The 21,748-nt window shown below is 43.8% G+C and overlaps 1 protein-coding gene across 2 annotated transcripts in view; it reads right to left on the bottom strand.

Annotated features, from left to right (window-relative positions):
- Hmgcr (HMG coenzyme A reductase) overlaps positions 1-21,748 on the bottom strand; it is a 109,588-nt gene that overhangs the window by 11,093 nt on the left and 76,747 nt on the right. For both annotated transcript variants that reach the window (XM_084599535.1, XM_084599534.1), the window contains 9 exons: positions 19,453-19,558; positions 19,188-19,294; positions 18,808-18,927; positions 11,552-11,667; positions 10,454-10,614; positions 5,573-5,772; positions 3,566-3,913; positions 979-1,064; positions 349-526 (listed from right to left, as the gene is read on the bottom strand). In XM_084599535.1, coding sequence (XP_084455661.1) covers positions 349-526; positions 979-1,064; positions 3,566-3,913; positions 5,573-5,772; positions 10,454-10,614; positions 11,552-11,667; positions 18,808-18,927; positions 19,188-19,294; positions 19,453-19,558 — 1,422 coding nt within the window. The remainder of the gene's footprint in view (positions 1-348; positions 527-978; positions 1,065-3,565; positions 3,914-5,572; positions 5,773-10,453; positions 10,615-11,551; positions 11,668-18,807; positions 18,928-19,187; positions 19,295-19,452; positions 19,559-21,748) is intronic.

Here is a 21,748-nt window from a genome sequence, read left to right on the forward strand (position 1 = left end):
AAAAGTAAAAACGCGTGAACGGGCACAGAACTGGCAGAACAAGACGTGCAGGCAGTGACTGCATGGCTATGAGAGATACTGCCGCTGCTGCGTGGGTGACTGTGTGCATTGAAGGGTTGGAGGCCTAGCTGCGCTCGGCTATGATGTTGCACGCATTTCTAAACAGTTGCTTTATATTAATGACATCGACGTGCCTATTGCCTCCACATTCCTGCATGACATCTCGGTTTTTTTTCAAGCCCTTGGTTGTAGCTGGTTTGAATAGGCCAGCACGTTACATGCGCGTAGGTACAGTACTGCCACCCAAAAGCCCTTTCATGTCAAAAGGGTCAAAGTATAGCCACTTGCCTTGGATAGCATGTTCATGCCCATGGCATCTCCAGTGACCGAGACAAAGCGTATGAAGAGGTACCGTGCCGCTATGCTGGTGTGGAGTTTCTGGAGTCTGGCAAACCGGCTGGTCCCGTCGAATGCCACCTTAAGCTGTGCAAAATGCTCTGGGTTCTGCAGCCACCGCATCACCTCCCTGGAATGCAAACGCCATAAGCTCTGCAAGAGGCTTCCCAGAAGACTGTCCATATGTACTACCTATACAAGCGGGAAGGAATGCAACAGAGTTATTCCCATCACTTCCGAGTGAAACCGGAGCTGTTTCTAGATGGCACTATGCCGCTACTGCAACACTTCTAGTGTTTTAAGGCAGCAGAAAGGAAGTGTGGGTGTGGCGGAGGGAGGCAGTTTAAACGAAAGAGTTTTGCATCTTGCTAAAAGGACAGCTGATACACTGTGTTTTACAATAGTTTCCAGCCCATCACATTTGCTGTAGGGCCACACAGAACAGCTCTAACTATATGACAAGCATTTAATAAAGCTTTGAGGAGGGAAGACCAGAGCTATTGCACTCCAGAGGCATGGACACCTAGAGAGAGATGCCATTTGTTGCAAGCGTGAATGTGAAGCATGAAGAAAGCCACTCACGCTGCTTGCTGTGCTGTGGGTAGCTTGACAACAGGCCCACGAGTCATACCATCCTGGACCACGCTGCTGAAGGCACCACCAGACATCTGCAAGAAAAAAAAATTGGGGGACACTTAAGCTCTACCCTCAAAATTGTGATGCGACAGTTTTAATGGCTCCCATTTTCCAGCTCCACTTGCAGATCCTTGTTTACATCCATGCACTTTGCTACTCGCTTAATCAGCAATCTTTAATTGGTGATTATTATTCCAAACATCTACATTAGCACACAGCCTTAAGGTACTGCATTATGTGAAAGGCCACCTAACATAGATATAAATCCCTGCATATATATGCGTGACCGAGAGGCAGCGTGTCTAACTGTGGATCCAAGGGTCCTGGAAGAGTGGATTCCGATCTCGCCCTCCCATCTCAAAGGTGAAGCCCAAGTTGGCAGTGCCTGCCAACTTGGCTGTGTTATGTGGTCTTACGACGTCACACAACCAGTCGATGTACGCCATGTCACTTGTCAGAGTTATGCCCACATTTTTTTCACTTACAACACCGACCGACAAAGCAGGATTTTCTGAAGAATGCGGCCTTCATTGTTATTGTGTTAAAAGCACTGCACATGTGAGAGACTACAACACTACGACTGCATGCATAGTTCACAATGCTTGAATGAAAAAAAAAAAAATGAAGCCGGCCAGTAAAATGCCAGCAATGCCCACAACAAATGCCTGCAAAATGATAAGCACCAAAGCTTCGAGTCTTTTGTATTTTTTCTAGCAGAATTTTAAAATCTCTCCCCAGGTGCTAAAAGAAACATTATATTTACAAATGTAAGGCCAGTATTATAATATGCTTGTGTAGCATGGGACCCTTTCTCGGGTACACTCACTGACAAGTTAGAGTACAGAAACGCGCTGCAAAGTTTGTGACAGGGAATTATAATTTTCATATAAAGAGCTCAAAACTTCGCAACTGTATTGGGTGGAAGACATTGGCAACCCGAAGAAAAATCTGCAGGCTGAAGTTCTCGCACAGCATTTACAATGATTGTACCGGTATTAATAAAAGCACTTATCTAAAGCAGCCATATTACATTTTGGAAAGACTAGACAATACGAAAAAGATTAAGAGTTATCAATGCCACATTAATGTATTTAAGTATTCGTTTTTCCCTAACACAATTCTGGACTGGAATAAGCTTCCGAATGATGTAGTTTGTGCACCTGATTTCCGAAGTGCTGTTGAGTTGATGATCTAATGTATTTCTTCCAGGTCTCGTGCCTTTATCCGCGCTGTGCCGATGTACATATGTTATGTTATCACTGACACTACTTGTAAATTCATTTAGTCTTTTTTAAACGTGTTGTGTTACTTTGCTGACATGTTTCCCAATATCCTCTTCGCATGTGTTATTGTAGGTAGTTATATCCTCCTTATAATAATGCCCTTGCAAGTACCTACAGTGCCCTCATGGGCACTGTAGGTACTTGCAATAAATAAATAAAGAAATAAGCGTGCTAAAAGCTATAAATGCTAAGCAACTGTCTTCCTTGCTATGAAGTTCTAAATAAGAATCTTGTAATACGATTCTCACAGGCACTGAAAATTAATTTAATTTCCAAAAATCATTATCCAAAACAGGCTAATAAAGGCCACGAATGATGCAGAATTGGTATAGAATTTACTTTTTTTATAACGATTTGAACTAATCTGTCACATTGTGCTGGACTTTCCGTTCTTCAGTGTACAGAACCAAGCTTTTCTGAAACTAGCGGTTAGCTCCGCACCAACAACAAAGCTGTTAAGACTGCACCTAGAACTTGGCCCTTTGTTAACTGCTCCCATATAATCACCCCCGCTAGACATCTCATCAAATCTAAGCATGCGGAGATGCTATTGTGACACAAAATGCTGCCAAGGTCACCACTGCGGACTGTCCCTACGAATGTGTGTAGAGTGTTTGACTCAAGATCCAAGGGTCCTGAAAGGTTGATTCTCATTTCACCTTCTCAACTCAAATGAACTATATGCCCGAGCTGGCAGCTCCAGTCATGTGGTCTAAAAACAATCCACCGAGTATGTATGTATAGTTCCCAGCCATGCCACCTGCCAACTACCGCCTGCCAGCCACATGCTTGTGAGTTACTGCTCGCAATGCCGGCAATGCTGGATTTTCCGGGGAACGGGGCCTTTAACATTATTGCGTTAAAAAGGTTCGAGTAAGAGCACTGAACTGTCAGCATGTGGACTAAAAACTTAACACTTTACAAAGTTCAGCCACGTTAAAAAAGGTTAATAAACTAGTGCAGTGATATCTGACTTATTGTGGCTAAATTTCTTAGCACAATGCTAGAAAGCATCAAGCCACTTACTTCAAAGTTACCTGCTGCTTACATACAGTAGAACCACTGTGATACAGCCACGGCTGATATGAATTTTAATGTGACAAGAGTGCTCCAGTGATTTGCAGAAGATACCCACTACAAAATATTTTGTTGGTGCACCTACTTTCTGTGACAAATAGGCTAGAACGCTGTCCCATACTGCTTAATTCCACAACTACTGTAACATTGAGGACAGGGCGGGGCAGGCTTACAGACAGGGCGCGGCAACCCCGGTTGGTGCTGGCAACCAAGCATCCCTCTGTGGTGGCCATGGGCACGTGGTACTGCTGGCCATCCAGCAGCAGGGGGCCTGCTATGCCCACGGGTACGGGCAGGAAGCCAACCACATTCTCACAGCAGGCTCCCTGCACGGCCGTGTAGTCATAGCCGTGGAAGGGCAGGCCCTCTAGGGGTGACGCCCCTTGCCGCTCCAGCAGGCGCCGCCGCAGGGAGACGCCCCGCATGGCGCTGCCCACTGCCTGCTCAAGGCGGTAGGCTGCCAGCCGTTGGGCCTCGCACAGCCGAAGCACTTCCTCATCGGTCAGGCTCCGAGCACCGTCCTGCATGCACACCTTTCACTCACACATTGCAAACACACACAGTTAATGTGCAGACAGGAAGGGGCAAACGCCCAATTAGAAAATCAGATACCTTTCTGCCCACTCCCCAACCCATCCCCATCATAGTCCCAGAGCTGGTGTACCAATACGTATACTAGAACTGAATTTACCCTATGACTCATGCCCAGAGACCAAGCCTGAACCACACAGTGTCAGCCTGCTTCTGTACCCGACTTGCCACATGATTAAAGGCCAGTTTAGTATTACACGAGTCTTTGTTTTATCACATTTTACATAAAGTAGACTCTCATTACTGAAACTTCTAAGAACCACAGATATTTGTTTGATTTATTAAAAGTGTGCCCTAGCATTACCTAAGATTAAATATGGTTTGCTTTACTACTATATCTGTGCATACAATTAGTATACTAGAGCCTTTCTTTATGCACAAACATAGCTACAACAAGTGCAATATGATATATATGGTTGGAAGGCACTGATATGTTTACTCCATCAGCAGTCACCAATTGGTTATGTTGTTGAGAAAGTTAGCAGTAGTGCACTTGTTTCTCGGAAGATTAAAACCCCGTTAATTAATGGCTTCTAATTTATCTTAGGCCTTATCATTGCCTGTTAATAAAGGACTTAAAAAAACAGTTTTGCAATGCAGTAAATTTAATTGATAAAAAAGGGTAATGACTGTCTACTTCTGAGTGAAAAATATGCGCCAATGTTTAATTTTTGCAATTTTGTCATGCTGTATCACACGTCCGTTGTAGGGAATGTCAAAGCTGAACTGCACCCAAATTGTAAGGCCTTTCATGGCCTCCTTCACAAATGTGACGCAGTAGTGATGGAGCTTCCTTATAAACGGCAGCACTCATGTAAGGGTGACTTCACCACAAACAGAATGAGCAGGTTGCGATGAGCACCCTTTTTCAGCATACAGGAAGAATGAAAATTTGCTCCTTCATAGCAAAATGCCTTCTAAATATAACAAAGCAATGTCAGTGCACATTAAAAAACCCCAGGTGGTCAAAATTTTCAGAACCCTCCACTACGATGTCCCTCATAGCCCGAGTTGGTTTGGGACATTAAACCCTACAAACCGAACCAAACCAAAAATAGCCAAGACCAGCAATGCATGAAAGATGAAACTATGTGACGATAGGGTGCCTTTGCATGATCGCTTGGAGCAATGGCTAGACCTAGACAGGGTACAACTGCTTGAGTTTGCAGCTTACGCATCGCTGCAATCCTATCTTGCCCACTGCTCTTTTGCATGCTGGAAGCGTTTGAGTACAACAAAAAGCTCGAATTATGCGGCTGTAATATTCAATAATATTATGCCCGGCCAACTGATTTCTAAAATTTGCTTGAAACAAACAACCAAAAGTGTGAATTATTCGAGCCGTACCAAGGTACCCTTCAGTGTTAACCCTTTGCAGGCATTTAAGTAGGCAAATAGGATCACAAATAACATGGCAGAAATGCTGTTGCTCCTTTTTACCCTCTCCTGAAAGGAAAAAACTGAATTGCTTTGCTTTAATCTGCTGATGTTTCAATTAATGAGTTGTGTTAGCATTGTGCACAACTGTGTTCTAGTGAAACTTTAAAGTCTCTTACAAACTTCACCTGATTTGTTTCATGAGCACCAACCTGTCCATGCAGCACAGCGACACACTCGTCCAAACTGCGGGGCTCTGGATCAGGTTCTTCTTGGGGGTTGTCTTCTGTCTGGCAGCCCTTATCCACCATGTCCCAGCAGTCATCAGCCCCCAGGACAAAATCCACACGGGGCTCGGTTGGACAAGCAGGCTGAGTAGAAGGTGTGCTGGGGCGGCTCCCAACATCTGCCCCTGCAAGATGGTGGTGTAACACATCTGTCTGTGCAGTTATCTCCAGGGCCTGACGTCTTTAAGTAAAACAGTAAAAGGCTCAACAAAAGAATCGCAAATATTAGACTAGGCTGCACCAGTGGACATATACAAATAGACAGCAAAAGAGTACTAACTGCAAAAACACAGTAGACCAGATCAATATAATACAAGTAACAGTGGAGAACTGCACTAAAAAACATCTATAAGTGAAAAAAATAATACAAGTAACAGTGGAGAACTGCACTAAAAAACATCTATAAGTGAAAAAAAAAAAAAGGCATCATGTAGTTTACAACGTGTAATGGTCCAGTAATCAATCATAACCGTAATACCTCATTGTTCATGATGCCATGCTTATTCTCTGCACAAGCTACACTGTAATATCTGACCGCATGTGCAGTAATGCTGGTGGAATTTTTTTGAACTGTCGCAGCAAGTGTCAAATTTCGAAATAGAATATATGAGAATGTACATGCAGGAGTAACTCTGGCACCAATCTGTGCATCCCTCATTGTAGAAAGGAAAGACTGGAAGGCACATGGCCCTTGCACAGATGCTGCAACGCTGAACAGGCATGTGTTGTGTATTGTTCACCAGTTCTTGGTGCTGGCAGAATGCTGTGGTCAAACAAATTGTTGCATTGCAATCTACAGTAACAACTACATACATTTTTTTTTTTTATGCACATTTTATTTTCACCAACGAAGGGATACATGGCGAAAAAGGAAGACAGAAGAAAAAGCTGCATAGCAGCAGCTTGACTATGCTTCTGCCACCCAGGCAACAGTGACACGCTGTTTGGTATAAAATTTTCTTCCATTATTGTAGAAAGAAACTCATTACACTGTCATATACAGATGCAAAATACAAATATTATGTAATTGTATGTAAAATACATATTGAATATTATACAATGAGTAAAATAAATATTATAGGCTGATTCTCAATGAGGGGAAAAAAAAAAAGTTGCCAGGGACAAAAGGCTTTTTCCTCCTCAAACTAGAAGCCAAGCAATAAGAATGGTGCATCACTCTTGTTCGGCAGGTAGTGTGGCCGCAAAATAATGCAGGATGCACTGTAGCACGTTTTTCCAAAACAAGAAAAAGCAGCTACACTAGACTGCCTGTACTGAAAATTTTTCTGATCGCCTGAAAAAATGTGGGGCTACTCTCCAATGCTGCTCCTAATAACCGTGTTTGACGGAAGGAAAGCATGTGTGCAGGCCACAGCAGTTATATATTTCATGATCCTCACAACAATTTCATAGTGATTTAGTCTTCACTGGTATGAGTGCGAGCAACGGTACAAGGCAGAGAGAGTGATTAATGAGGATGTTAAGTGCGCGCCCTAATCGTAGACAGAAAAAAAAAAAAAAAAAAAAAAAAAAGCGAACGAATGGAAAGACTGCGACGTGTGTGTGTGTTTACGTTTGTGTGTGGTGCGGGCGGAGTCTGTCTTTGGACTCTATCTTACATTCTGTGTGTATGTGTGTGCGTGCAAACGGAGCGGCCGTGGCTAACGCCTCCCTGTGAAAGGTCCGAACTTGGGAGGAAGTCTGCAGGCTGGCGCCGCACGGACGGCCAGTGATGTCGGCTGAAGAAAAGCCTCGCTCCCGAGAGGACACCCGATCCTCCCTCAACCACCCCCAGCCGTGCCTGCGAGTTGTTTTCCAGGAATCCGGCGTCAGCTCGGGAGAGGAGTGAAATTTGAAGAAATAAAAGAAGAAGAAAAGAACCTGATATTTAACTGGACTGGAATTCACTCTAATTGCAGAATACATAATTTATTTATACTATTATACACATTGCAGCACAACTTCAGTCAGGGTGCGGCCTCTCGTCACGGAACCCGAAACGAGTCTCCCGTTTGCCGTGTCGCTCGGATTCCTCGAAGCTTCTCCCCCTCTCCGGGTTCTGCTCTTCCCCCGTCGTCCGGCGTCAGCGTAGCAGCAAGCTCCCGCCGAATTCCTGGAAAACAACTCGCAGGCACGGCTGGGGGTGGTTGAGGCAGGATCGGGTGTCCTCTCGGGAGCGACGCTTTTCTTCAGCCGACATCGCTGGCCGTCCGTGCGGCGCCAGCCCGCAGACTTCCTCTCAAGTTCGGACCTTTCACAGGGAGGCGTTAGCCATGGCCGCTCCGTTTGCACGCACACACATACACACAGAATGTAAGATGGAGTCCAAAGAGAGACTCCGCCCGCACCACACACAAACGTAAACACACACACACACGTCGCAGTCTTTCCATTCGTTTGCCTTTTTTTTTTGTTTTCTGTCCACGATTAGGGCGCGCACTTAACAGAGGACCTAGTTGTTCATTGCAGGAACTAGGCCGTAGCACTCTCTCTAGATCAGGAGAACAGTGGAAAAGAAGGGAGCGCTCAGAAAAAGAAGGGAGCACATGATGGGAGCACTTGGGCTCAGGTGTGGCACTCGGTGATAGGAGAAAAAAAGTATTTAGTTCAGGTGCTGTCTCTGAACAGCATTCTACTACTACAGTTTACACTGATACATCGTTAAAGTGATCATAGTTTTTTCATCCATCCTTTGCTCTGCCCCTTCAGCCCTACTACACTGCTCTCTACTTCCAACAGCCTACTTTGCCTCCACTTGCTAGCCACCTTGCCCCAACACTTGCTTTCCTTGCCTCAGATTGCTTGCTCTGTGTAAATTTGTAGCACATGCGCGATGGGCTCCTAAGTATTTTGCCATTTCTCATACTTCTGGGTTCTCCTTTCGTATTTTCTTACCAGCCCTTCTCTCGGTTTTATTTTGCATTTTATTTTTTGTGCGTCCTTCCTTTGTTGTCTTGTTTGTTGCTCTGCTTCACTCTTTGGAAATAAACATTCAGCAAAAAGCTAGGACTCATCCATGTTCCACTGCTTCACGTCTCCTTGTTGCACCGCTATTTACCCATCACTACGTTAATCCAACCAACCAGGACTGCCACCAGTTTGCTGCAACATGACCCAGGTGAGTGCCACTCCTTCCATTCAATGTTGCTCCAGTGACCGCAGGTGACGTTGCCTGCTCAGTGAAATACCGCCCCCTCTCCCAATACCCCTGGTTTTTGCACAACACCCAAACAAGTGGAAGCAAGCTCCGAGCATCAGTTATTTCATTTGCAGAAAACCCTTGCAAGGCTGCTGCAGTGCAATGGCTCCTCTCAATGCAGTTCTAATTAGTAGCTTTGGAGCAGCAAAATGAGTTTTGGAGCATGTTTCTAGGTCAAATGCTTTTAATAATTGCAATTTTCTATTCCTGAAATATAAAAAGAAAGCATTTTGATTCTTTTTTTTTTTAACTTCTTTACTTTTCTTTTTAACTTCAATGCTTGGCTGACTGTGCATGCATCTTTGACAAGGCAAGACGAAATGCCAAAACATGTACAGATGCTCTAAATACTATCACAGCTAACCTGAGCAACAATTGGAACAACACTAGCAAAAGGAATTGTTTTTTCTACACTTCACATCTGAAGATCAAGCCGGATTGAAAGCTTTTAACCACTTGATAGATTCAAACGTGCAGTTCACCAAAGTGCTTTGATGTGTTTAAGCACCACCCCTAGTTCGGAGTTCACATCAATGAGCAGCACGTTTATGCCCTCTCTCTTGTATGCATCCTTTTCAATCTTGTGCTTGTGTCGATCAATACCTGAGCACTGGTCAGTGTTGCCTGTACGGGGGACTAACAGCACTCAAGGGCAGCATTTTCTTCTCTTCAGATTATTTACTTCAATAGCTTGTGCCAGTGGCTCCTCATGTTTTTGCTTTAGCGATGCTGGGGATACCTTAAGTTCAACAAGTTAGCGATATGCCCTGTATGGCTTTCCATCACTCTTGTGAATATTTATAGTGATATCCACATTTGTGACATCGCCCTATAAAGTTTCAAGTATGCTTTTGCCTCATGCAGGTTTGGCACATTTGTTCTTAACAAAGAGGCTCAATGGTGAAGTATGTGCTTGTTTACAAAGCAGGATCATTAGAACAACTCAAGTAGTTCACTACAGACAGAAAAGCTTCCTATGTCCACTGAGTGGTAAAACCAGGTTCTGCTATTAATGGCAAAACATTAAGGTTTGGAGCAGTTCTGGAGCAATATTGCATTTTGGAGCAGGGTGGAGCAGGGAAAGCAGTTTGGAACAGAATGGAGAAAATGGAGCAGCACTTCCACCCCTGTGTCTTCCTGGACCTCTACCGGCAGATAGTGATCTCTGATGTCTGACCACCATAAATTAGTGAACTAAGCTGTAATATCTTTGATCAGTCAAGTGGAAATCTAAAGGGACATCGAGGAATACTGCATGGAATTTTAATTTTCAGTGAAAATCAACTGTTTGGCTCTTTGTAGCCCTGTTGGCATTTTTTTTTGGTGGAAAAGGCACATTCAGTGCTGAGAAAATTGTTTTTAAAGACGTGACAATATGCGACACATTTTCGCTCACCATTCAATTCAAACTGGTGATATATATAGTGGAAAGGGCTTTGCCATCATTTTTTTTAACTGAACGGCTGTGTAGCTTAGCCTTGGTGAGAGTCTGCTCGTGAAAACAGTTACAATTCAATTCTTATAGTTTTCAGTGAAGGTAGCCCTCAGTGCCTCCTTAAGGTTTCCATGAGGTGTACCCTGCCTGGCAGGCGATAGTGAGTGCTCACCAGCAGTCGAATCCCCGAGGCAGGGCTTCTCTTCCCACGGGTGGCTCTGCTGGGCCAAGTGCAGCTCCAACTCCTCCCGGTTCTCAAAGAAGATGTACTTGATGGCCAGCGCTGATGCCAGCACAAGCAACACCAGCTGCTCGGGGCTCACCGCCAGCCATCTGCATGCACAGAAACGACAAGAGATACTACCGTGAACAACTGCACTTTCATGGTCAAGCTGAAGCAGGTCTGCTTCAGAGAAATACTGATCTATGATGAGTCCGGGAGTAGGCACTAACATGCAGGGGAGTCATTTCAGAGCATACTGTGTGTGATGACACTGCATCACCTATCTCAGAAGAACCCTTATGGCTGTATACCACTGAGGCCAAACAGTCACGGGTGTGCAATCTTTGCTCAAAAGTGACAGTTTGATGCTATGAGCGAGAACATGTGTGCATGGGATGTCACAAAGTGTTTTGTTTTACAAAACAATGAGCACAGTTAATGCTTCCTCACTGTTAACATTATTCACACATAGTAACCTATATCTGCAAGGTCAGCATAAACTCTCAAAAACAGTGGGTCACAGAAAAGATTGTTGAACAACATGAGTGCTATCGGACATAGCAGCAATGCAAGTACATACCACAGGTTCAAAAACTGAGAACCAAGCCTATGCTGCCTTATGTTTAGCCAAGCCACAATGAAATAAGGGCTAGTGGTCATGTGCTGCAGACCTTAAATCTCGGAATTGGAAATGCTGCATACTGTCAGTCAAATGAAATGGTACACAAACACAAGAAAACAAAAATAGTAGCTGCTGGAGAGGAAATACAGGCATAATCCACTACCATTATCGCATAGAGACCTTTATGCCACTGATGTGAAAAACATGCACCCCAGTATTTGAACATTGTCAGCTAAAGACTAATTTTGCTGTTCCCATTTCAGCTATCTGGCTTACATTTTCTGCAGTACATTTCCTTCCTACTTGAAACAGCACACATGCTATAAGAGAAGCGCTTGACCTAAACCTCATGAGCCCAAATCAAAAGGCATGCGTCCTTCGGCATGCCTGAACAGGAGAACAACTTGGTCAGCAGAGATGCCCACCTCTGGAAGTAAGGACCCCAGGCAAATGTGTCAGATGCAATGGGATCTGGGCCATGCGATTCTGGATTGCCAGCCATCCACCGGCTGTGTGTGTGCACGAGCATGAGCCCAGCTGACTGCACAAAGGAATACAATAATGAAATCATTGGAAAAAAAAAAGACAGAGCCTCGTAAAAAAAAACGAAAAGAGAAAAGCACACACAGGACACACTACTGCAAAGGCTAAAAATAAACCTAGGAACAATTAGCACCACTAGATTTTCTTTCATGAAGACTGATAATACAGGATAAATGACAGTGACATGCATACTGCAAAACAGAGCGTATATGTAAAGACCGGCTTATGGTTTCTATGTTTCAAAAGTCCGCCAGACTTTCGCTGCTGTTTATATCAGAACGTCTTTTGTTGTTGTTTTCTTTGGGGAATATTTTTTGGCATTAATTTTTTTTCGAAGTGTCTAAAGGTACGTCCGACGTATCCATTCGATTCTCGTAAAGATACGGCGGACGTCGATATACAGGCTCATGGCTATATGCACGTCGAACGCGGCCACATTCGCTTGCTACGCGTGAATGGATCTCATCCTCTATGATATCAGCTAGCCGCGACTCTCGATGAGGTGCTACGAAGAGTGCATCCGTTCTAACATAGATCACGGTCTTCACTTAGGGTTGTGTACGGCAAACATCGCTGTCAAGCACATAGCTGCAGGCGATATGCTACGTACTGCACCAGCTCCACCAGCTGGCATCGAGATACGCACATTCACGAGCAGCTTTCGCTTCGCACTAAACTATCACCTCGATCTGCCCGTAATGCGAGCGAGCTATTCCTAGCATTTACGCTGTCTTAGGTGCTGCATCGACCTCCGAAGATCTAGCGCCGGCACAACACACACACCTCGCCGTGCAGCTGAACATTCGGCAGTCCAAAGTATTTATGCGAAATGGCATTATGCTCGTTCCTCACATGCAGACCGAGGAAACAGGATGTTTTTAGCTAAATTCTTTGTGTAAATTCTACCTCAGAGCCGTGGCAGAAGACATGCCGAATCTACTAGAGGCCTGCACATCGACTCGTCGAGGCGAAGACCTACTGCACCGCACCGCAAGAGTGCACAACCGGAAAGCCGGAAGCGTGAATGATCCGAATTCCCTGTGAACAGCAATGTTCTTTGGTATATAGGGGAAGACTAGACTAAAGTGCTTAGGCTGCATCTTTTTCTTGTCGTTGAAGTTAGTGTACATGTAGTTTAAACCCCCGCATGCTCGAGGTTAGCGTGACCCGACTGAACGGCCGCGCAGCTTTGAAATGATCGGGATCGATATGCATGCATCGCCGGACTTAGGTACGCGGTAGAAAATGTGCGCTGCACATTTCGTTGAAGAAGCTGACTCTTGGAATTTTGCAGAGTGTGCCATGCAAGTGATCGTTGCTACAACCACGCATCCATGTTCCCACGGCTGGCCTACCCCGATGCGCATAAATGTTCAACCGTGGACGTATCAATGATCGAAGAGAGGACAGATTTTCACAATACTGGGCGCGAAATCGATAGCTACCAGTGCTCAGTGTTAGAGAAATTCTGCCTTGATCATGCGCAATTCAGTGTTTCAGGTGTGGTCAGTAGCTATATAAGTTTGAACAGTTCGCCTTTCAAGTCAGCGGCGCCAGCGATGGATCGGCGGAGCGATTTTCCACGCTACACCGCTGTCTTGCTAGAAAGCCTATCTAGGCGGCGTTTGACATTCAGCTGCTTTTTGTTGGCCCCGTAATTGAAAGCAACGCCTTCAGAAACGCGTTAAATGTTCAAAATGTATTCTCTTCAACAGTTTCACTCCAGGCTGTCAAAGCAGGCGGACGTTGATAAAACAGTTGAGCACTCCAGTCTTTAAAAATCTGTACAATCACCTTCAGTTTGTAAAATTATTGGAATAGGTTACTTTCCGATCGCTGGGACATAGACCCTCATGACAGCGCTGTCACGTGAATAAGGACCACACCAGGCCGAAAGCTTGTCTCATATAACATAGCTAACCAAGGTATACCTTACAGCATTGTGTTGATTTTTATGGTGCCTAAGCGACTAATGCTGCCATGCACCAAGAACAAGGTTTAATGTATTTATTTTGTGTGTAATGACTAAAATGTTCTTTAGGATGTAGCTTGTTTAGGAAGATTTTAGGAAACCAAAAATGCAGGAAATTTGCACGTCTCTCCTAGGATCATGCTGGGATGGAAAGGGATCTGTTGCATATTGTACAAAATGTTTCCTCTTTTCTCGACTCTGGCGCACGTGTAAGATATGGTTTATTGTTAGTTCATCTCCACACTCCTTGCATATTGGTTTGTCCTCTTTCATAAGTATGAAGCTGTGTGTGAGGTTTGGGTATGTGTTTTGTGAAGATGACCTAAAATGTCCTCCATGTTGTGTTTTTGATTACTGCATGATTTCCATTCCTTAATGACAGGTTTGACAAGTATAGTTTATAGTTTATTTCAATGTTTCAAAAATCCTGCCATGTCACTCTCACTTTTCTTTGTACAAGCTTCTTGGTATCTTCATGCAGCACATTCACCCTCTGTAATTTAGCATTGCGTCAAGGTAGCCTGGTTATTTCTTTTCATCACCTTTCAAGACTACTGTCCCGATTTCATAAAGTTTCTGACGACAGGAACTCCTTGGAAGTCATAGAAATAAATGAGATCCACAATCATGAGCTATCTAGGGTATGCATATACATGTCCATCGCTCAGTGGAATGGCGTCAGTACGCTGTTAGAACAGGTCTTGAGATAACAACAACCATTGTCTGAGGTGGTCCTTTAATGGGCATTGAAATGCTATGTAACTACAGGTACTGATAGAACTCTTGATCATGTTATGTGATGATGCGATCCTTGCATGAATATAGGTATACATTTCAGAATCTGCAGTGCACCACTTGACCATTTGCCACCAGTTTGTGTGAAAATGTATTTTTCATGCATGTTAACCAGTATTTAACAGATGACCCCTGTGCACAAGCCAAAAGTGCCACGAGCCAAATGTCACGAGGCCACACGACATGGCAGGAGCTGTTAAGCCAAGCTTACAAAGTTATATTTGAAATATTTCAGCTTCAACGTTTCAGCTCCAATTAAGAAAGGTTGAGGCTTACAGAGGTCTATGCCAGGTTGTCTATCACCTAACAGGGCAGCCTACGACCGTATGCTAATGAGTGTATCTGAGGTAACAGAAACATGAATTAAGAAATTAGTAATAATGTTTGTAGCAAAGGGCATGTAAATTAACGAGAATCCACAGTGGGATCTGCAGACAAGAACTATTAACGCTGGCACACCATACCCTTACAGGTGGAGATTAGGAGTCTCCTAATTTTTTGTCTGCTCAAAGCTTGTCATTTCCTTCGTTCTTCCAGATGAGGAAGATGTGAAAATGATAGCATCCAAAATGCCAGAGACCATCGTTAACAAGGATGCTGATCCCAACAGCATAAAAAGGAATTTCAGAAAAGATGGGTGACTAGTAATGCTGGCAACAGTTGAAACTAAGTGGAAAGGCATGAAATTGAAATGCAACATATGCAGAGATATGTTGCGAGACGACCAGTCTGTGGTGTGTGACATCTGTCTCCGTTAGTTTCATCAAGTGATTGGCCAAAGCAGATGGGGCTTGTGGTCTTGTGATAAGTGCAGTGTAGTAGCATAGATGCAACCTTGCCCATTAATAATTCGAGTGGAGTAAGTGCATTGTTTTGTTTTGTTCATGGTTTCCATGAAAACATTACGAGAAATTTCTTCCTAGAGAATGTTTGCTGAAATGTGAATATAATGTGCAATAAAACTAGTGTTTTCTTGCCATTTACTTTTCCTTGTATACATTAGTTCTGTGAAGGAAACCACAGGCTAGAAGGAAATGTAATGGCATGCATTTTGATACTTGGCCCCGTTGTGCTGGCTCAGTAGTTAGAGTGCTTGGCTGCTGAACCCAAAGATGCAGATTTGGTTCCAGCCACAGCAGGGGCATTCAATAGAGGCGAAACAATAGGCCGTCATGCACCGTGCGGTGTCAGTGCATGTAAAAGAACCCCAGATGGTCGAAATTATACCGGAGCCCTCAACTATTGTGTTCCTCATAGCCGTAGTTATTTTGGGATGCTAAACCAGATATATATCACATCATACTCTGAGTAAGATGCTATTCATGGTCAGTTAATCATAAACTAAATGATCAATTTTTTTCTGCATGGTACAGCAGCTGTTGTACAATTTTACTTTAGCCTTCATGAAGAATATCACACTGGCTCCGCATGGCCTTCTGTTGACCCTTGATATGCGTCACAATCACACACCCGAGTATGTATTTGTCTAAAGGCATCTATGCATGCAAGGAGGGGACCGTTACTTTCCACTTGTCAGAACTGAAATGCATGATCCACATCATTTCTGTAATTCAACTGCTTGCTATTTGAACTGTCCAGCATTGATGCAAGTTTCAAAGAACTGCAATTAGCAAATTAATCTAAGCAGCAAACCATGCCAAGAACTGCTTCGGTTTCATCTTTAGCAACTGTTTGGGAACTAAAATTAGCCAAATGTTGCAAAACATAGATGAGAGGTTACAAAATCTAAGAAACAATGCAGCCTACCTGTGGCATGTAGGGTTTCACATCCTAAAGTGACATATGTAGCTATGAAGAATACCGTAGTGGAGAGCTCCAGACTAATTTGACTGCCCGGGCTTTGTACTTTGCATTGACATCTTGCAGAAAACAGAAGCATTTGCATTTCACCTGCACCAAAGTGCGACTGCCATCACTGGTATTAAACATCACGACCTTGGGGCAAGTAGCCTAACGTGCCACTAAGATGTCGCAGCATGTACGTACATGCTATACATGTCAACCTTTCTAGCATTAAAGCTGTCACGTGCATGGCAGATATTCATGTTCAGCTTTGGACTGACAAGTTTAAAAGTGTACTATTTGTGTTTGTCTAGCATGAAAAACAAAGGAAACTAAGGAAAAACGAAAAAAAAAAATGAACATAATATGTTGAAAAAGCACTAGTCATTAACACATAAAGCATATGCGTTCCTTTATTAATGATAAAGTGGCCTTCAACAATAGTACAAATCCTGAACATTTAGAAAGGTGCTCTGCCAGGCAGCTATTTTACAGAAACCTGAACCATTTCACCTGTAGTAATGCGCATTCCGGCGGTGTGGGCTGGGCACTTATTTTTCGGTCCACTCCAACATGCGAAAACTGCATCATGTGCATTCCCATTTTCCGAGTTTTGAGCTCTGTAGTACAGGCTAACAAATTGTCGATGACTTATTTTCGTCTGATTGTTGCACAGCGCGTGTAAATAAATTACCACTGCACCTAATAAACACTGACATGCACGTGCAACATCGCCGATCATAAACGGACACACTGATGTCCGTCCGGACATCGGCGCACTCATCACAGCACTCTTCGTAGTCTCACACAGCACTCTAGTAGGACGTAATCCGTAATCACAGCATCTCACGGTAAGCACAAACCACACCTCCAGTTGTACAACAAACACGAATGACGCGATGCTTGGGCTAGAGACACGCCGGTGGTGCCCAGCTTTTTCAGCGCCGCTTGTACTACGTAGAACTTGCAGCACCAAACCTCAATGCGTGCATAAAGCGATGCGTTACGTGACGCATCTCATCACAGATGGAAGTGAGGAAACTTTGAAGAATCAAAACTACATAATTACATAACGACCGTCGTAGACGTTAATCCACATAATAATGAGGACCAAATGAGCGGGCGTGCGGGCCGCGGGCTGGCCAACACCGCGATTACATGTGCTTGCGCTTGCCACCCTGCCGCGGTCCAACTCACGCAAACCTATCATCATGCCATCACGTAGTATATCACCCATTCTAGGCACTATTCTTGCCACTGTACTATTCTTTGTAATTTCACATTTCACGCATGCAGTATGTAGTACATACTTCTTGCACCTCGCACGTACACCTCATACCAACTTCGATTTGGCTACATATGGCTACTATGTTGTTGCTACTACAACCACATCTGGGGATCTCGGATCCGTCCGGCTTTCCCGACGGATCCCAAGGCCCATATCGGAGAAAAATGCGTTGGGTCCGTCGGAAGAACCGTACCGATCGGGTCCGTCCGCCGTACCTCTGAAAAATATTTCCCGGATCCGTCGGACGGATCCCGAAGAAAAACGCACCGGGTCCGTCGGACGTACCTTTAAGACCATTGATCGGGTCCGTCCGACGTACCTTTAGCCACAGCCATTTTTTTTTACGCCAAAATATATCAAGTTCCCGTGCAAGCAGAGGCAATGAGCTTATCTTAACCTTTTATTTTTTTTATGTACAAGCATCTCGTAACAGTAATTAGCGTAAGAATGATTGCATTAGCAGAATTTTTGCAAGAGGAAGTCATGTAGTTTTAAAAAATTAAAGAAGTCAAAGTTAAATGATATGGCTGTGAGGCAAAAATGTAAATGACAGTTTGCTTCTAAATACTTTGTCATCATAATCTCAGTGAACTTGGTGTTGAAGAGCCCATCATGCAGTTCGTGAACTGACGGCAGCAATGAAACTACCGTTTGATTGTTCCACAAACCAGAATATGACGCTTTCATGCTTTTTATGTTTGGTGCTCCATGAGTTGTTCAGCGAGGTGGAGCCTACAGCAACAGTATGGACAAGTTTGCATAGCGGTGGCTCAAAACTCTCAAACACAATATATTAAATTCAAAAGACACTGTTTGCTCCCTGCGTTCCTGGTTGCTACATTTTCTTAATTTTCTCCAGTGGCGTACTGAAAATGTTATAGAATGGCCAGCTTTGTTGTGACGTCCCATGTCAGAAGTAGATACTTTTACCAGTTGAAACAGAACTTCAAAGAATGGCTTTGGTGCAGTTTCATTCTTCAATTCTGGTTGAGAATGAAAAGTCGAACTCCCTCTCAAAATGCAGTTACTTTTATAGGCAAGATCAGGGGACGCATAACAAAAAAAAAAAGCTCTCTGGAGTTTTTTTGCTGCACTGCCTAAGGATTCCTGACATGTTATCTATTTTTCCATGCATTTCTTCTTTTTTTTTTTTGCCATGCAATGTCAGTGCATGTTCAGACTCAATGTGGTGCTTTGGAACATTAAACTCTGCAACAATTTTTTTTTTTATCCTGTACACTTTCTTTCACACCCTCTTCTCTGCAGCAAAGGCCTCTCACCATAATCATCTTGACCCTCTGGAGGACAGGATTTGGCTTCTGCTCTTCTTCTTGTTGCAAGACCCTGGCTAGTGTGCTTAGCTGCCACACGGGGCGACCCTCCTCCCTGTCTCGTGACAGCTGAAAGTAACAAAAATTATTAGACACCAGTCAAACACCGACCTGACTGTGCAAGCTGTTGTGTAGAAGGAAACCTTATCAGCCTAATAAGCTAGCTGTGTAGCATGCATACTATGCATTTATTAAACTAGTTCAACTCCAATGGGAGGTTTAAGAAACTGATCAAAAACTAACCTAGCACAATCTTACTGTTTCTCGGACAGTTCTACAGTATAAGTTGCACCCGAGTGTAGTTTATTAGTCACGGCACTTTCTCTTACCTCTAGGACCAGAGATAAACAAGCTGGGAAAAATGTCATGAAGACAACGTAGTTGACCAATGCCGACATGCAAGCAAAACAACAGAGCTCTTCCAGCCGCTTTACACCTGCAAGAGACAAGAGACGTTTCAGACTCTCACACTTCTGAACAGCATCAGGCATAAAATGCTGCACCACTTGATGTTGGTGGCGCACGGGCAAAATGCAAACGCAGATGGTATAACACAAAATCATGAAGAAGCTGTTTAATGTGGTGGATACCCACCTGACAGCGTGCCAACGCCAATAACCAGCGTCTCAACAATGGTGTCCAGAGTGATGGTAGGGCCCAGCACAGCCATACCACGGGCTATGTTCTCTCGCACCTCCTCCTGCATAAGCAACACAGTTTGTGGCGCTTTACTCACATGTAACCCTCACCTAATGCATGGCACGCCACTCAAAGGTACAAAGTGTAAAATCGCTGTTGGGCTCGCAGAACTACTACACAAGTTGCTAACATAATTGCAAAAACAGCATTGTTCAATGCATTCATCAAACTGAGGTAAAGCTGTCATCTGCCACAAGTGCGGGACGACACCTTTTAACATACAACTTCATGCAGAACTAACCCTCGCGGCAAAACAGCATAAAATTTCAGCACTCATAAAGGTGCACTAGAATGTGATGGAGCAGTATTTGACTCTTGCTCTTCATCTATTGTATATGCCTGCATATTTAAGTGCAATATCATGCCAGGCAAAAATCTAACTGGCCAAACTGGTTTAAAGGCAGAATCTCTGGTTCATTCCCAGTTGATTACAACTGGAACTCAACTGGCAACCAAAAATAGACTCAACTGAGAATCGTACCTTAAAGGGCAATTCTGGTGGTTTTTACATCACTTTGAGTTTTTGATCGCTTCATATTCCTCGATGTGTCCCAGCTCCACACAAAAAACCACGTTTCAAAATTGTTAAAGGACAAACAGCAAACCGAAACCGAAACTGCTTTCATGGCCAGAAACGACGTTTCAGTCGAAGAAACGGTGACGTCACATACTGTATTGAAAAAGCATTCGCATTCACACATGGATGTTGGAAATAATGTGTGGAAATTATGACGGAGTACATAAAATGTCTGAGATAGCCTAATACAAGCCTAAAAATTTCATGATTGTGTGGGCAGTGGCCAGTAACACCGGTGAACTGTTTGTGACGTCACAAACGCAGTGTTGCCCACAGAAATTTTCTCAACTGAAGCTACGAAAACTGCACATTTTAAAATCGTGTTGCGCGTGAATGAATTATCGCACAATGACAAAATTTGGTAGATTGCATGTAGGCGTAGAGGACAACCTACAGTAAAACTTTTACCAGGGTATTAGAATGTTGAAAAACCTCCGGAGTTGCCCTTTAAGCAAATTTGCCCAGTTAAAATTTTCACCAGGCATCATCCCATAGGCCTTATGCAAAACTGCTGCCATCTATCAGAGAAAAGGAAAACCGATGGAACGGCATCATGACAGAGGATGCTGTGGCCACTTCCTACTCTGCTCTAGCTTGAAGCTTGTTTTATGATAGCTTATGTGCAGCAAATGCTCACATGGCAAGCGCATATAATTGTTTTCCTGGCAAATTACGGCTGCAAAAATGAATAAAAAATAGTCAGTTGGCCTATCCTTGCTGGTTTGAAGCTGCAGTGGATGTCCAAGTTTCGATCATAAGCGGCGAACAGTTTATGTACGCATTTTTTTAAAGGCTGCTACGAGCGTCATTCACATTCGATACAAGTTGAAACTATGGTACCAGTTGGAGGCCTTCCTTATGATCCGTATTCATTTTAGCACTCGTACACAGCACACGGGCCTCTAGCATTTTGCCACCATCAAAATGTGACCCCCGCGGCCTGCCTGACTCGAACCAGCCATTCTTCAAGGTTCATAGCCGAGCCCCATAACCACTGAGCCACTTTCATTAAAGAGAAGTGACCAAGAATTGTTCATAATTAGAGTTTATTGTTTCCAGGTATTATATGCTTTTAAATTCAGGAGATAAAAATCTGGCAATATTTTTCAACTTGATAACAGGAGAGAATCGGGTTTTTTGTGGAAACAGCTACCATTAGCTGGGCACAACAATGTCAACACCACATTTGCTAGCCAGAGGTAGTGTACAGTTGCATCGTGCCTAGAGTCCATGACTTCAACACTTGCTTGGTTCTGCTTCCAGCAAGCACTGCTCATTAAACTCCTCGCAAAGCGAGTCTACATCGTCGGCCATGGAAATCAATAGAGGTTGGTAGTCATCAAATGACCGACTCAGCAGTAGAGTAGTTCCGCTGGCACAGTTTCTTTTCAGAAATCGGGGAAAATTAAGTGAACATGTTTGGGGTGCAAAATTATATAAAATCAGGTTTTACCACAAACTGAACAACACTATTTATAGTGTAAATTAAACTTTGCACTACTGCTCTCATTTGTGGGCAGTGTTGACAGGTGCTCTAGCACAACAACAAATTCACCACTTGCAAGCAAGCCGTCGCTCCACAAATAAACTTTCCATGATTTTACACTGAACAAG

The sequence above is a fragment of the Amblyomma maculatum genome, chromosome 3, assembly GCF_055883805.1.
Source record: "Amblyomma maculatum isolate TAMU_Amacu chromosome 3, ASM5588380v1, whole genome shotgun sequence".
NCBI classification, from domain to species: Eukaryota; Metazoa; Arthropoda; class Arachnida; order Ixodida; family Ixodidae; genus Amblyomma; species Amblyomma maculatum.